We start from the raw sequence: 16719 nt of genomic DNA, 5'->3' as shown, positions 1-16719 counted from the left end.
AATGACATTATTTCATTCCTTTTTATGGCTGAGTAATATTCCATTGTATATATATACCACATCTTCTTTATCCATTCATATGTTGATGGACATTTAGGTTGCTTCCATGTCTTGGCTATTGTGAATAGTGCTGCTATGAGCATTGGGGTGCAGGTATATCTTTTTGAATTATGGTTTTCTCTGGATATATGTAAGGTATTCATTTTTAATCTTACCTCTTTTGAGCTCCCTAGTTCCCTAAAGACTAACTACATCTAAATTTTTACCTGAGGGTTTTGGAGAACTTCAGTGAAGAAGGGAAGGAATTGAGGATTGGATTGGTCCAAGTGTCTGGTACAGGGACTGAAAGAAGGAGAAAATAAAAGTCATCTTTAAATCATTTTTGCTGTGTGGAAATAGTTTTTCATATTAATTAATCACTGCAGGGTCATGAAGAACCACAGTGTCACCTTAGGCATCTTCCTAAGTAGGTTTAAGGTAAAGATGTACAATTTTAAATACTAAATATTTTAAAGAGCGTGTATACTGATAATTTGAAGGCTAGATTTGAAGCTTATCAGTCTGTGAAGTCATATCCCTTTTCATAATGTATTTATTGAAAATACCATCTTACTTTATGGGCTACATATCTACTAAAATTAATGAATACATGTTTGTTTTTATATCCTTCTGATGCTCAATACTATGCAACTTAAAGGACTTCTTGCAGAAGTTAGTGATCCTAATTGATTTTTATATTCTTTTAGTCTAGACTCAAAAGTCGATCTAATCTCTATAGTCATCACTTAATACCCAATGTACCTCCAACTGAAGAATGAATGCATTTCATAATGTGAGATACATGCATGTATAATTATCTAATTTTTATATTTTTAAGAATAAGGTATTAGACCAGCATTTATTCAGGATAAAGTGATATATAATTGGTATAGAATAAGCTTCCTCCATATGTTATTTATTTCTTTTGTTTGTTTATTTATTTTTGTTTTCTATCCAATGTATATGGAAACAGCAGAATTATTAGACCTCAGGATCCAACAGTTTATCTCTTGTTTGTTTTCCTTTATAGTAGAAACCAGAAATCAGAAAAACTTTCATTTCTTTTTATCAGTTTTTAGAGCAGAGAGGTGAAATAAATTTCCTCTAAACACCAAGACAACCAAAGTTAGAGTCAAGGAATTTGGAAGTAGATGAACTTAGTTTTGCATATTGGATAAAGCTTGTAGGGCCCTTAAGGAAAAGCATGCTACTCATGTGCTGATCTGTCCATCTGTACACACTGGAGGCTTTGGACCCTTTAGGACACATGAACTGGGTTATTTCTGGACAACCAAGACTACATTGTTTGAATTATTAAAGAAACTAAAATAATTAGAGATGTCGTCCAAAAACAGCCTTTCACATCCATAATAATTTATGAGTTACCCAGCACCCTCTTTCCTTCAACATTTAATTACAAAATCCTTTTTTAATTTATTATGTCAAATTACAGGCCAAATGAAATTCTATCCTATGCTGAAAATGGATGTGTATAATTGCCTGAAAGAGCTTTAATAAAGTATAGTAATACATAACCAGTTTAATTTGCAACTAAGCCAGTGGTACAGTAATAGATTTATACAACTAATATTGTTAGATTCTTAATTTTCATTCTCTCTTGTTTTAATTACAAGTTTCTTTTGAATGAAATCCACTTATGAGGAGTCTAATGGTTTCTTACTTCACCTTTCTTATTGGGATAGCTTTTAGTTTCCTCATCATATTTCCATTTAAATCTTCCAGGGAACACCTGAAACTTTAATGTGGAACAAGTATGGACCTATGTAAAAGCTCTACAGATTACATTCCTTAATTGAAACTGTGTGCACTCAATAAGTGCTTGAGTGTTTACTATCATAGTTTTGTTATATGTAGTTATATATAGATGTATATGTGTGTATATATAATATATATATAAAATAAAAATATATTCAGGCATTACCAAACATATTATTCATTAATTTTCTCAATATATGTTAAAAGACTTACTGTGAGGAAAGACAGAATTCTCCATTCACATATATACATTTATTATTTTCAATTGTGGATGTGCATTTTAAGACTCGTTTGTCATTACTGTCCTATTCGTTAAACGCTTCTGCATATTATATTGGCTCTGTGGTTATGGTGTTTTTAGTGCTTCATTATTTGAATCCTGACAGTTCTGTCTCCCAGAGCAATGTGTTTGTTTTTCATGTCTTCACGGTACCCCATCTCATCCAGGAAATATTTGTTCCAAAGACAGTGTTCAGAGGTAGGTGCAGAAAACTTGCTCTGAGGACAAAGTTCAGATTTAAATGAAAATGTCAGTCTGTGATTCAGGTGTGTTAATCAAAATATTTAACAAAAATACCATAGGGGATTCTAACAATGGGAATGGAGGCCAACCATGAACAACCAGGATGGCCGCAGCTGTCAGTGCTCATGAGATTGTCCGCCCAGCCGCTGACCGTCACTGTATGATCCCTGCTGAAAGCGACAGAAACCAAATTAATAAGGAAAAGTCAGCAGCCCTAATGAATATCCTCTAATTTTAAGGAACCAGCATGTTTTATAGCTCTGATAAATATAATTAGGACTAGAAATGTTATTTTTAATATACTGCAAGGTTTAATTTGATCAATTTTGATAACACTGAAAGATTTTAGTTGACATCATTGCTTCTTTTTTCACAGTGGCTAGCATTCAGAAGCTTCCTGCAGCCTCTGTTCTAACAGACATCAACTTCCCAATGAAAGGACGGAAGGGCATGGTTGACTGGGCAAGAAACTCAGAAGACAGGGTGGTCATTCCAAAGAGCATCTTTACCCCCGTATCATCAAAAGGTAAATATGTGAAATAATTTAAGCCTCGAACAAAAAATTTATAAGTTCAATTTAATAATACACTTGGCATAAATTCCCATGTATTAAGCAATTTAGGAAACAGTCTGCAATCACGACTCTAAACTCATTTTGTAACTATAGAAAACCTAATTTGGGCCTTAAATCTGAATTTACTTGAGGAAAGGCTCTATTAAAATGAAAAAAAAAAAATACAAGTGCAAATTATAGACCTGAGCTTGTCAGGGTCAAATTTCAGTGTTGACAGTCTCATCCCAGTGTAAAGCACTTGGCCTAAGATTTTAAGTTTAGGTATGGAAATGTGTTGCATTTTCCATTCCATGCAAAATAATTGTTTCTGCCTCACTTTAAAAAAAAAAGAGTTGTTATCTAAAAACAAATCTAACAAAAAATTAAGTTTTAAGAACATCTTCAGTAGCCTCTAAAATTTAATGGCCCTTTTCAAGAGTGACATTGTGATCTTAATTCTTACGCTGGAAATTTTGACATTTTAACTGAGAGCTCCAAAAGAGAATTGGCTCTTCCCCATATCATTGGGAATTTTAACTCCTTAGCTGTAACTACAGCCACTTCTTGTCTCAGCCTGCAGGAAAGTTACTTCATGACACAAAACCACTGAAAATACATCTTCTGGAGCTACAATTAATGCATGCAGTGTGTGGGCTCACTTGCCCGGCACAGTTAAGAAGGCATTTCTTATACCTGGCTTTGCATTGACAGATACTGGAATCCCCTTGTAATTAGGAGATTAAAGTTTTATAAGACACAATATTTTTCTTGCTGTTTTGCTAATATTTTAAAATTTTATTCTTTCTAGAATTAGATGAATCATCGGTCTTTGTTCTTGGAGCAGTCCTGTACAAAAACTTAGATCTAATTTTGCCCACTCTGAGGTAAGCTACAAAATAATAAGCTGTTGTAATCTCTGTAAATTATTCCAAATATGTGATTATAGCTCATTCTATGAAAATAGTCAAAGTTTGGTAATACAAAGGGCTTTTTTCTTAAGTGAAATAGAAAATACCAATTTAATGAACAGCTTATTAGCATATTGTGCATTGAAAAACAACTAGGAAAGACAATTTTGGTTCCTGATTATAGCCATGTAATTCTTTTGTAACTAATCATGACTTGCTTTAAGACCAAGGGAAAAAAAAGTAAGAAAAAGAAAACCGCAAGGCTCTATAATAGAATGGATCATTTTAAAATGAATCTGTCTTCTCCCTTTATTTGTACTTACTTGTACTATTCATCAGCATTACATGAAATTAAAGGAGTGTCATGATGGCTGGGAATACTTGGTTTTGTTCATCTGCACAAGATCTCATTTTGCCTCTAGATAAATATTCAATTACAGTTACATTAAGAAAAATGTTCAATTAGAGGACTAATTTTGGAAGAAATCCATTGATTTCTTTCCTCCCAGACATTAAAAAGAAACAATTACAGATAGTAATTCTACCAACATTAATTTATTTCCTCTGCCGTCTTAACTATTTTACCAGATTGTACAGAAAACATGATATGCATCTCTCTGGATGGTGCTGTTCTCACTCTTGGTGACCTGTTTCCTCCACCCCACCTCACTGTGGAGGACTGAGGCAAAGTTGTATTTTAGTTAAATACAGCCACACGGCCGTGAGCACGTACCCACAGCCTCGTGAATAAAGCTTTAAGTTTTTCAAGAGGAGAGACTGAGAATGATGTATACAGTTATACCAGGGGCCTAACAAATGGTCTAATAAATAAAAACAATAAGAGTTCAGTCCAGCAGGAAAAGGTCTCCCAAGGAAGCAATAACAGCTGCAGTTAGTCACGATTATTTGGAGAAAATCTATGTGCAGCTAATTATTATTATAGTCTGTGGATCATCCAGTGAGATGTTTTGACCACAGAGACAACTCTGGGAAATCTAGCTTTCTTTAACGCCCTTCCTCTCTGGATGGAATTTGGGTTTCCTGAATTTGAATAGGTTTGTGTTTGGTTTTGTTCTACTAACAGATTTTCAAAGCTAATATATTTACTCTCAACTTTGCCATGGGTTTTACTAAAACACATTGGTCTGTACGATTACTCACAGCTAAAATTGATTTATAGTTACACCACCTCTATTGCTGTGTATGATGTTTATTTGAGGAGAAATGTGCTAAAGTTAAAAGTACCCAGATAGGGACTTCCCTGGTGGCACAGTGGTTAAGAATCCGCCTACCAATGCAGGGGACACGGGTTCTTCCATCCCTGGTCCGGGAAGATCCCACATGCCACAGGGCAACTAAGCCTGTGTGCCACAACTACTGAGCCTGTGCTCTACAGCCCGTGGACCACAACTACTGAGCCCGTGAGCCACAGCTACTGAAGTCGGCGTGCCTAGAGCCCATGCTCCGCAACAAGAGAAGCCACCGCGATGAGAAGCCCCCCGCACCGCAATGAAGAGTAGCCCCCTCTCGCCACAACTAGAGAAAGCCTGCACGCAGCAACAAAGACCCAACACAGCCGACAATAAATAAATAAATAAATAAAGTATTAAAAAAAAAAAAAAGTACCCAGATACTCAAAGTCAGGCCCTTATTTCCACTGGGAGTTCGTTTGCATAAAGCTAATCTTGCAGGATTTCTAGACTAGGCACTAACTCACAATCAGATGACTTGGGTTTTAATTTCAATTTTACCATAACAAGAAATTTATAAACTTGTTCAGTCACTCAGTCACCATCTGCCTTCAGTTCAACTTCAAAATAGAAGCACCTTTATATGCAACATTCATTCTGTTCGCTACAGAGGGACATAGTGAATACAAATAAAATATTCAACATGAAATATTGTAGAGTGTGAATTAGTTTCCCTGCTACCTGTTTAACAGAGTTTCATTATGACTAATCTTATTTTGAATAACACCGTAGAACTCGCTCACCTACACAAAGTCAGATTATTCCAAGTTTCATAAAGCTATACAGTCAAGGGAATTGGAAGTGTATCTAGGGATATCAGCCTTTTTGTAAAAAAAGTGTTTCAACATTTTTGAAATTATTGCAGAGGTAGTGGTCACTTGTGGGTGGACTAATGACAACATTGCGGGCGGTTGAATGGGTAAAACTGGGAAAAGTCCAGAACTGCATGCCCTGGTACTACCTAGGACACAAACAGATGCAGATTAGCCTTTGGACAAGTCACTTACTTTATAAATCATGGGGTTGGACTCAAAGGTTCTTTTTAACTTCAAAAATTCCCTGTCTTTATTTCAGTAAAATTGTAGGGTTGTGGCGTTCTGACATTTTTTAGCTTGAAGTTCTTAATAACCTATTATAAGAATTATGAATATGTATACCCACTCACACTTTCTAAGTATAATTAGGTAAATGAATATAGAAAAACAATATTCACCTTTGGATTCATTAAAAATAATGACAATAGAATGCTCAGGATGAAAAGTTTGTTTAAGCACTATTTGAAAAGTGAAATATTAGCATTTACTTATTTTCTTTTACTTCATACTGTAAAATAAGGTAACCACTAAGCAATCTCGGCTTTTTTTTTTTTTTTCCTTTTCAAAACGCTGTTCCAGAAGGTTTAGTGAGTAGAATAAGCCTTTCAAAGGACAAGGGTCCTTAGTAACAAACATTTACTAAGCAACAACCCTCTTCACCGAACTGTCTTAATGATTTTAAATCTCCTCTACTGTCAAAACTCCCAGAACAGTGCTTAATAAATAATACAGGTGCAAGAAATGTTTACTGGAATGACTGTCTTATCTGATAAAATATCCTATATAAGCCATTTTTAAAAAATGAGGTACATAGAAGTTTAGTGTTTACACTATTCAAATATTTTAGGAACAAAGGAATAAAATACATATATTCTGTTGTTTTACTGTAAAATTCGACTGTGTGAATTGAACCCAACAGAAAAGGAAATATCTTCTTATTCAATATGAAAAAATACACAAATGTGCTCTATATGTTTACTTATTATTTACTAAATTTTCGTGACACATTTTCTTCTGTGATCATTTTACTAATAATTATCTGTTGAATATTTTGGAGCCAAGTTTCCCAGACACAGAATAATGTTAGGCTTGCTGTTAAGTCTCCAGAAATTTTATATTTTGATACAATATTTTAAAACAATACTTTGCATAATTCCCCTCGTGGGGACCCAGAAGGAGAACTTGACATAATGTTTTGAACAGATATAATTTAGAAATGTTCCTTCCTAAAAAGACAGAAGTAACTTTTCATGTTGACTCTTTCATTTCGATATTTCTTTTTCTTCTCTTGCCCTCATATGCATTCAACTATTCTTCAAGCTGCAATTTCTATTTTACTACTGGATTGTCTTTCCTTTTACAATTAAGTAGATTCAATTTATGCCTTCGTCTGAAGGAAATGTGCTCTACTCAAGTCCAAACTAAATAAGGGCTATTCTCAGCCTCCCAACTGTATTCTTTGGAATAATATCTTACAGTAAGAAGCATAGAGCCAGTGGACATTAGTGCTGCAAGCCTTTTAAAGGTTATGCCATCCAGAACTCTCATTCTATAGACAAGAGAACCTTATTGCCTCACTGGCCAAAGCTGATATGTCCAGTAGGTGGGTGGGTTCTAGTCCATCTCAAGCCTTTGGTCCTCCGAAAACAGGACACTTCCACTGTCCTGCTTCCTCTGTGATACTCATATCTACTCCTTTAAGCAGTACAAATTTCTACATTCCTTTGAATACACATATATCTTCCACAGAAAATCTTGAAAGGCCCAGGAGGGGGTAGCTGTGCATGGGCAGCTCAAGGTGCTTGGCGTCAACTTGGTGGCCCCAACACAGGCTATGGGCAACAAGGCCTGGACTCTTCCCATCCTTCATGATCACTTTTGGGGCTGATAGCTGAAAGCTGGCCAGCCAAGGGCAAAGGGTCATTTGCGGGGAGCTGAGACCACAGGCCCCATTCACATGAGGGAACTAATGGCTACCCACAGCATGGTGAGTTTTCACACTGCTGGTGAGGATTTTAACTGTAGTACCTTTTAGTAGGACAATTTGGTAACTCCAGAAGGCTTTAAAAATACATTTTCATTGATCCAGCAATGCCACTTGTAAGAATGTATCTGACAGAAATTATCTCTAAGGAAAAAAACAGTATATCCAACCATACATTCAAGTCAAGGACTTCAAGTAACAGTTGTAATCAACCCACTTTCTGATTCATTTAATAAAGCCAAGTTCCAGTTCTATAGGAAGATCACAATACTTTTGAGTATGGGATCGATGTGTACTTTTCCTGGTAGGACATATGGAAAATATAGTCCTGTTTAAAAAAAAAAAGAAAAGAAATAAAGAAAAAGAAACGTAAAAAAGGCACATTAATGTAGCTATTAACACTCAAGATATTGTAAAGGATCTAATTAAAATTATATGCAAATGACAGTATAGTATTATAGTGCCAGGAAAAATACAGATGAACCCCCCAAAAAAGAAGCCAAAAGATAAACAACAAAAAAAAACCCAATGTTCTCATAAGCCACTAACATGAAAACTATCTTTTTAAAAGGAAAAATCAAAATGCAAAATCACATAAATTTGCTGTCAAGTGCAACAACCTAATAAAAGATAAATGATGCTAATTTTTTTCACATTTAGGAAATGGAACCCATTTGAGTTCCTAATATTATAGGAATTAAAGGCAAACAGGAAAAACAGTTGAACTAGAAAATATTGGAAATAATACAAAAACAAAAACATAATCACTTTTTAAAGAAATTTTTACTGGAGTATAGTCGCTGTACAATTTTGTGTTAAGTTTCTGCTGTACAGCAAAGTGAATCAGCTATATGTATACACATATCCCCTCTTTTTTGGATTTCCTTCCTGTTTAGTTTACCACTTACCACAGAGCACTGAGTAGAGTTCCCTGTGCTGTACAGTAGGTTCTCAGTAGTTATCTATTTTATACACAGTAGTGTATATATGTCAATCCCAATCTCCCAATTGATCCCATGCCACCCTTTCCCCGCTTGGTGTCCATACGTTTGTTCTCTAAATCTATGTTTCTAGTTCTGCTTTGTAAATAGGTTAATCTGTATCATTTTTCTAGATTCTACATATATGTGATGTTATTAATATAAGATTAATTAACTAATATGATTGATTAATGTGATTAAGTAATAAAACTATTAATTATGATATTTGTTTTTCTCTTTCTGACTTACTTCCCTCTGTATGACAGTCTCTAGTTCAATCACTTTTATACCAATACATCCTGAAGGCACTGGACCTGAAGTACTGATTTCCCTCAAGAGCACCTTTTCTTCAGTTTGAGGACCAGACGCTAAACCTTCCCACTTCATTCTGAATTTACAATGAAATACTGTAGTTTTGTGATACTCTGTATCTTTTTATAATGCCCTACATTGAGAACATTAGAAATTAAAATTATCCATCGGGATGACAAATTGGCATGACTAATACTATAAAATATTGTGATATTGCCTAGTCAGTACATTCTTTACAAAAATCTGAGTTTAATTGGGCCATACTGTTTGAAAGTGAATTTAAATCCCTGATCACTTGGCTTCATTGTGGGTCTTGATGTTGCCTCCCTCAGCAAACTTAACTTGAAATTCTCATTAGTTTTTTTTTATCTTTTTTTTAAACACCTTTATTGGAGTATAATTGTTTTACAATGGTGTGTTAGTTTCTGATGTATAACAAAGTGAATCAGCTATACATATGCATATATCCCCATATCCCTTCCCTCTTGCATCTCCCTCTCACCCTCCCATCCCACCCCTCTAGGTAGACAGAAAGCACTGAGATGATCTCCCTGTGCTATGAGGCTGCATCCCACTAGGTATCTATTTTACATTTAGTAGTGTATATATGTCCATGCCACTCTCTCACTTTGTCACAGCTTACCCGTCCCCCTCCCCATGTCTTCAAGTGCATTCTCTACGTCTGTATCTTTATTCCTGTCCTGCCCCTAGGTTCTTCAGAAACTTTTTTTTTTTTTTAGATTCCATATATATGTGTCAGCATACTGTATTTTGTTTTCTCTTTCTGACTTATTTCACTCTGTATAACAGATTCTAGGTCCATCCACCTCACTACAAATAACTCAATTTTGTTTCTTTTTTATGGCCGAGTAATATTCCATTGTATACATGTGCCACATCTTCTTTATCCATTCTTCTGTTGATGGACACTTAGGTTGCTTCCATGTCCTGGCTACTGTAAATAGTGCTGCAATGAACATTGTGGTACATGACTCTTTTTTTGAATTATGGTTTTCTCTGGGTATACGCTCAGTAGTGGGATTGCTGGGTCATATGATAGTTTTTTAAGGAACCTCCATACTGTTATCCATAGTGGCTCTATCAACTTACATTCCCACCAACAGTGCAAGAGGATTCCCTCTTCTTCCCACCCTCTCCGGCATTTCTTGTTTGTAGATTTTTTTATGATGGCCATTCTGCCCTGTGTGAGGTGATACCTCATCGTAGTTTTGATTTGTATTTCTCTAATGATTAGTGATGTTGAGCATCCTTTAATGTGTATATCTTCTTTGGGGAAATGTCTGTTTAGGTCTTTTGCGCATTTTGGGGTTCGGTTGTTTGTTTTTTTGATATTGAGCTGCATGAGCTGCTTGTATATTTTGGAGATTAATCCTTCATCAGTTGCTTCATTTGAAAATGTTTTCTCCCATTCTGAGGGTTGTCTTTTCATCTTGTTAATGGTTTCCTTTACTCTGCAAAAGCTTTTAAGTTTCATTAGGTCCCATTTGTTTATTTTTGCTCCTTTTTCCATTATTCTAGGAGGTGGGTCAAAAAGGATCTTGTGGTGATTTATGTTTTCCTCTAAGAGTTTTATAGTGTCTGGCCTTATATTTAAGTCTTCAATCCATTTAGAGTTTATTTTTATGTATGGCATTAGGAAGTTTTCTAATTTCATTCTTTTACACACAGCTGTCCAGTTTTCCCAGCACAAATAATTGAAGAGGCTTTCTTTTCTCCATTGTATATTCTTGCCTCCTTTGTCAAAGATGAGGTGACAATATATGCATGGGTTTATCTGTGGGCTTTTTATTCTGTTCCATTGATCTATATTTCTGTTTTTATGCCAGTGACATACTGTCTTGATTACTGTAGCTTTGTAATACAGTCTGCAGTCTGGGAGCCTGATTCCTCCAGCTCAGTCTTTCTTTCTCAAGATTGCTTTGGCTATTCAAGATCTTTTCTTTTTCCATACAAATTGTGAAATATTTTGTTCTAGTTCTGTGAAAAATGCCAGTTGTAGTTTGATAGGGATTGCATTGAATATGTAGATTGCTTTGGGTAGTATAGTCATTTTCACAATGTTGATTTTTCCAATCCAAGAACATGGTATATCTCTCCATGTTTTTGTATCATTTTTAATTTCTTTCATCAGTGTCTTATAGTTTTCTGCATACAGGTCTTTTGTCTCCTTAGGTAGGTTTATTCCTAGGTATTGTATTCTTTTTGTTGCAATGGTAAATGGGAGTGTTTCCTTAATTTCTTTTACAGATTTTCCATCATTAGTGTATAGGGGTGCAAGAGATTTCTGTGCATTAATTTTGTATCCTGCTACTTTACCAAATTCATTGATTAGCTCTAGCAGTTTTCTGGCAGCATCTTTAGGATTCTCTATGTATAGTATCATGTCATCTGCAAACAGTGACAGTTTTACTTCTTCTTTTCCAATTTGGATTCCTTTTATTTCTTTTTTCTTCTCTAATTGCTGTGGCTAAAACTTTCAAAACTATGTTGAATACTAGTGGTGAGAGTGGGCAGCCTTGTCTTCTTCCTGATCTCAGTGGAAATGGTTTCAGTTTTTCACCACTGAGAATGATGTGGCTGTGGATTTGTCATGTATGACCTTTGTTATGTTGAGGTAAGTTCCCTCTATGCCTACTTTCTGGTGGGTTTTTTTTTTTTTGAATCAAAAATGGGTGTTGAAATTTGTTGAAAGCTTTTCCTGCATCTGTTGAGATTATCATATGGTTTTTCTCCTTCAGTTTGTTATTATGGGGTATCACATTGATTGATTTGAGTATATTGAAGAATCCTTTCATTCCTGGGATAAACCTCACTTGATCACGGTGTATGATCCTTTTCATGTGCTGTTGAATTCTCTTTGCTAGTGTTTTGTTGAGGATTTTTGCATCTATGTTTATCAGTGATATTGGCCCATAGTTTTCTTTTTTTGTGACATCTTTGTCTGATTTTGGTATCACGGTGATGGGGGCCTCGTAGAATGAGTTTGGGAATGTTACTCCCTCTGCTATATTTTGGAAGTGTTTGAGAAGGATATGTGTTAGCTCTTCTCTAAGTGTCTGATAGAATTCACGTGTGAAACCATCTGGTCTTGGGCTTTTGTTTGTTGGAAGATTTTTAATCACAGTTTCAATTTCAGTGTTTGTGATTGATCTGTTTATATTTCTATTTCTTCCTGGTGCAGTCTCGAAAGGTTGTGCTTTTCTAACAATTTGTCCATTTCTTCCAGGTTGTCCATTTTATTGGTATATAGTTGCCTATAGTAATCTCTCATGATCCTTTGTATATTGGTATGTGTCTGTTGTTACTTCTCCTTTTTCATTTCTAATTCTGTTGATTTAAGTTTTTCCCTTTTTTTCTTGATGAGTCTGGCTAATGGTTTAAATTTTGTGTATCTTCTCAAAGAACCAGCTTTAGTTTTACTGACCTTTACTATTGTTTCCTTCATTTCTTTTTCATTTATTTCTGACCTGATCTTTATGCTTTCTTTCCTTCTGCTAACTTTGGGGTTTTTTGGTTCTTCTTTCTCTAATTGCTTTAGGTGTAAGGTTAGGTTGTTTATTTGAGATGTTTCTTGTTTCTTGAGGTAGGATTGTTTTGCTATAAACTTTCCTCTTAGAACTGCTTTTGGTGTATCCCATAGGTTTTGGGTTGTTATGTTTTCATTGTCATTTGTTTGTAGGTATTTTTTTATTTCCTCTTTGATTTTCTTCAGTGATCTCTTGGTTATTTAGTAGTGTATTGTTTAGCCTTCATGTGTTTGTATTTTTTACAGATTTTTTCCTGTAATCAATATCTAGTCTCTTAGCATTGTGGTCGGAAAAGATACTTGATATGATTTCAATTTTCTTAAATTTACCAAGGCTTGATTTGTGACCCAAGATATGATCTGTCCTGGAGAATATTTCATAAGCACTTGCAAAGAAAGTGTATTCTGTTGTTTTTGGATGGAATGTCCTATAAATATCAATTAAGTCCATCTTGTTTAATTTAAAGCTTGTGTTTCCTTCTTTATTTTCATTTTGGATGTTCTGTCCATTGATGAAAGTGGGGTGTTAAAGTCCCCTACTATGATTGTGTTCCTGTCAATTTCCCATTTTATGGCTATTAGCATTTGCCTTATGTATTGAAGTGCTCCTATGTTTTGTGCATAAATATTTACAATTGTTATGTTTTCTTCTTGGATTGATCCCTTCATCCTTATGTAGTGTCCTTCTTTGTCTCTTTAGTAGTCTTTATTTTAAAGCCTATTTTGTCTGATATGAGAATTGCTACAACAGCTTTCTTTTGATTTTCATTTGCATGGAATATTTTTTTCCATCCCCTTTCTTTCAGTCTGTATGTGGCCCTAGGTCTGAAGTGGGTCTCTTGTAGACAGCGTATATATGGGTCTTATTTTTGTATCCATTCAACCAGTCTATGTCTTTTGGTTGGAGCATTTAATCCATTTGCATTTAAGGTAATTATCAATATGTATGTTCCTATTACCATTTTCTTAATTGTTGGGATTTTTTTTATTGTAGGTCTTTTCCTTCTCTTGTCTTTCCTGCCTAGAGAAGTTCCTTGAGCATTTGTTGTAAAACTTGTTTGGTGGTGCTGAATTCCAAAGAAGTTTAAACTTCTCCACTGAATCTGATTGAGATCTTTGCTGGGTAGAGTATTCTTGGTTGTAGGTTTTTCCCTTTCATCACTTTAAATATGTCCTGCCACTCCCTTTTGGTTTTCAGAGTTTCTGCTGAAAGTTCAGCTGTTAACCTTATGGGGCTTCCTTTGTATGTTATTTGTTGCTTTCCCTTGCTTCTTTTAATATATTTTCCTTTTATTTAACTTTTGATAGTTTTATTAGTATGTGTCTTGGCGTGTTTCTCCTTGGATTTATCCTGTATGGGACTCTCTGCACTTCCTGGAGGTGTTTGACTATTTTCTTCCCCATGTTAGGGAAGTTTTCAACTATACTCTCTTCAAATATTTTCTCAGATCCTTTCTCTTTCTTTTCTTCTTCTGGGACCCCAATAATTTGAATGTTGGTGCATTTAATGTTGTCCCAAAGGTCTCTGAGACTGTCCTGAATTCTTTTCATTCTTTTTTCTTTATTCTGCTCTGCAGTAGTTAGTTCCACTATTTTATCTTCCAGGTCACTTATCCGGTCTTCTGCCTCAGCTATTTTGCTATTGATTCCTTCTAGAGAATTTTTTATTTCATTTATTGTGTTGTTCATCATTGTTTGCTTTTTATTTCTTCTAGGTCCTTGTTACACATTTCTTGTCTTTTCTCCATTCTATTTCCAAAATTTTAGATCATCTTTACTGTCGTTACTCTGAAGTCTTTTTCAGGTAGACTGCCTATTTCCTCTTCATTTTTTAGGTCTGGTGGGTTTTTGCCTTGCTCCTTCATCTGCTGTGTGTTTCTCTGTCTTCTCATTTTGCCTAACTTACTGTGTTTGGGATCTCCTTTTCACAGGCTGCAGGTTCGTAGTTCCCGTGGATTTTGGTGTCCACCCCCAGTGGGTAACGTTGGTTCAGTGGGTTGTGTAGGCTTCCTGTTGCAGGAGACTGGTGCCTCTGTTCTGGTGGATCAGGCTGGATCTTGTCTTTCTGGTGGGCAGGACCATGTCTGGTTGTTTTTTTGGGGGTGTCTGTGAACTTAGTATGATTTTAAGCAGCCTCTCTGCTAATGGGTGGGGTTGTGTTCCTGTCCTGCTTGTTGTTTGGCATGGGGTGTCCAGCACTGTTGCTTACTGGTCGTTGAATGGAGCTAGGTCTTAGGATTGAGACAGAGATCTCTGGGAGAGCTCTCTCTGCATGATATTATGTGGGGTCAGGAGGTCTGGTTGTTCAGTGTCCTGAACTCAGCTCTCCCACCTCAGAGACTCAGACCTGACACCCAGCCAGAGCACCAAGTCCCTGTCAGCCACAAGGCTGTATTAGCCCAGGCATAAGCTTTCTTATAGGTAATTCCATTTTGCTGGCCATTGGAAAAAAGAGGGCAAGGACTTTGATGATTTTGGGCCATGTCTGGGGAGCACCTCTGCTCCGTGTCTTTGTCACTGAAGGTCCATAGTTTCGGCTGTGCTGTTGTCACTGAGTTGTTCTGCAGTCAAATCTTCCTTGCCATCTGCTGCTGGGCCACTGTCACGCAGGCGTTCAAGACCCCCTCCTCCAAGCTCTCTGCACTTGTCCTGGTCATGCAGGGGGGGGCTACAGAACTCTGGGCTGCAGTAGTTGAAATTCTTGTTAGTTTTCAAAGTTCTAAGTTAGCCCAACCTTAGTTGTAGCAGCCATAGGGTAATTTCAGTTTTAAAAGTAAATGTATTTAGCTCAGTGACATTGATGAAGTCCTCAGTTCAGTTTTTTTAAATAAATAAATAAGTTTATTTATTGGATGCATTGGGTCTTCATTGTTGTGTGTGGGCTTTCTCTAGTTGTAGTGAGCAGGGGCTGCTCTTAGTTGCAGTGTGCAAGCTTCTCATTTCAGTGGCTTCTCTTTGTTGTGAAGCATGGATTCTAGGCACGTGGGCTTCAATAGTTTGGGCACATGGGCTCAGTAGTTGTGGCACATGGGCTCTAGAGTGCAGACTCAGTAGTTGTGGAGCTCGGGTTTAGCTGTTCTGAGGCATGTGGCATCTTCCTGGACCAGGGCCGAACCTGGGTGCCCTGCATTAGGCAGGCAGATTCTTAACCACTGTGCCACCAGGAAAGTCCCCTGAGTTCAATTTTTTAGCATATATACCTAGGAGTGGGATTTCTAGATCATATGGTAACTATATTTTTGATTTTTTGAAGACTCTGCCTACTGTTTTCCATAGCAGCTTCATCATTTTATATTCCCACCACAGTGCAGAAGCCTTCTGGTTTCTCCACAACCTTGTCAACATGTTATTTTTTAGTTTTTTTGATCCTGGCCATCCTAAGGGATGTGAAGGAATATTTCCTTGTGATGTTGACCTGCATTTCCATGATGATTAGTGATGTCGGGTATTTTCTCATGTATTATTGGCCTTTTGTATATAATCTTCAGAGAGATATCTAAATCTGTCTCTTTTTTAATCTTTTAAAAATTTATCTTTAATCTTTTTAATTTGTTTGGTTTTATTGTGGAATTTTAGTATTTCTTTATATATTCCCAGTATTAACCCTTTATTCTATATATGGCTTATAAATATTCTGTCTTATTACATAGATTGCCTTTTCACTCTGTCATTTGTTTACTGTTTTTAAATTTGATGTTGTACCATATGTCTATTTTACCTTTTGTTGCCTGTACTTTTGGTGTCATATCAAAGAAATCATTGCTAAATTCAATGTCATGAAGATCTTCCCTTATGTTTGATTCTAAGAGTTTTATTGTTTCAAATCTTATGTTTAGATCTTTAACCCACATTAAGTTAATTTTGGTATATGGTGCAATGTAAGTGTCCAACTTCATTCTTTTGCATGTGGATACTGAAAACATGGGATGTTTTCCCAGCAGCATTTTTTCAAAAGATTATCCTTTCCTCACTGGGTAGCCTTGGCAACCTTGTGAAAGATAATTTGACCCTATATCTGAGGGTTTATTTCTG

The 16719-nt window shown here is 36.0% G+C and overlaps 1 protein-coding gene across 1 annotated transcript in view; it reads left to right on the top strand.

Moving 5' to 3' along the window:
* Nucleotides 1–16719, top strand: part of ADGRB3 (adhesion G protein-coupled receptor B3) — an 815189-nt gene that overhangs the window by 434236 nt on the left and 364234 nt on the right. Inside the window, exons 14-15 of the mRNA XM_032651211.1 lie at nt 2715–2864; nt 3700–3775. Coding sequence (XP_032507102.1) covers nt 2715–2864; nt 3700–3775 — 226 coding nt within the window. The remainder of the gene's footprint in view (nt 1–2714; nt 2865–3699; nt 3776–16719) is intronic.

Source organism: Phocoena sinus, chromosome 12 (genome assembly GCF_008692025.1).
Source record: "Phocoena sinus isolate mPhoSin1 chromosome 12, mPhoSin1.pri, whole genome shotgun sequence".
Classification (NCBI taxonomy): Eukaryota; Metazoa; Chordata; class Mammalia; order Artiodactyla; family Phocoenidae; genus Phocoena; species Phocoena sinus.
The sequence above is the reverse complement of the archived record's forward strand: the minus strand, read 5'-3'. Positions and strand labels throughout refer to the sequence as shown.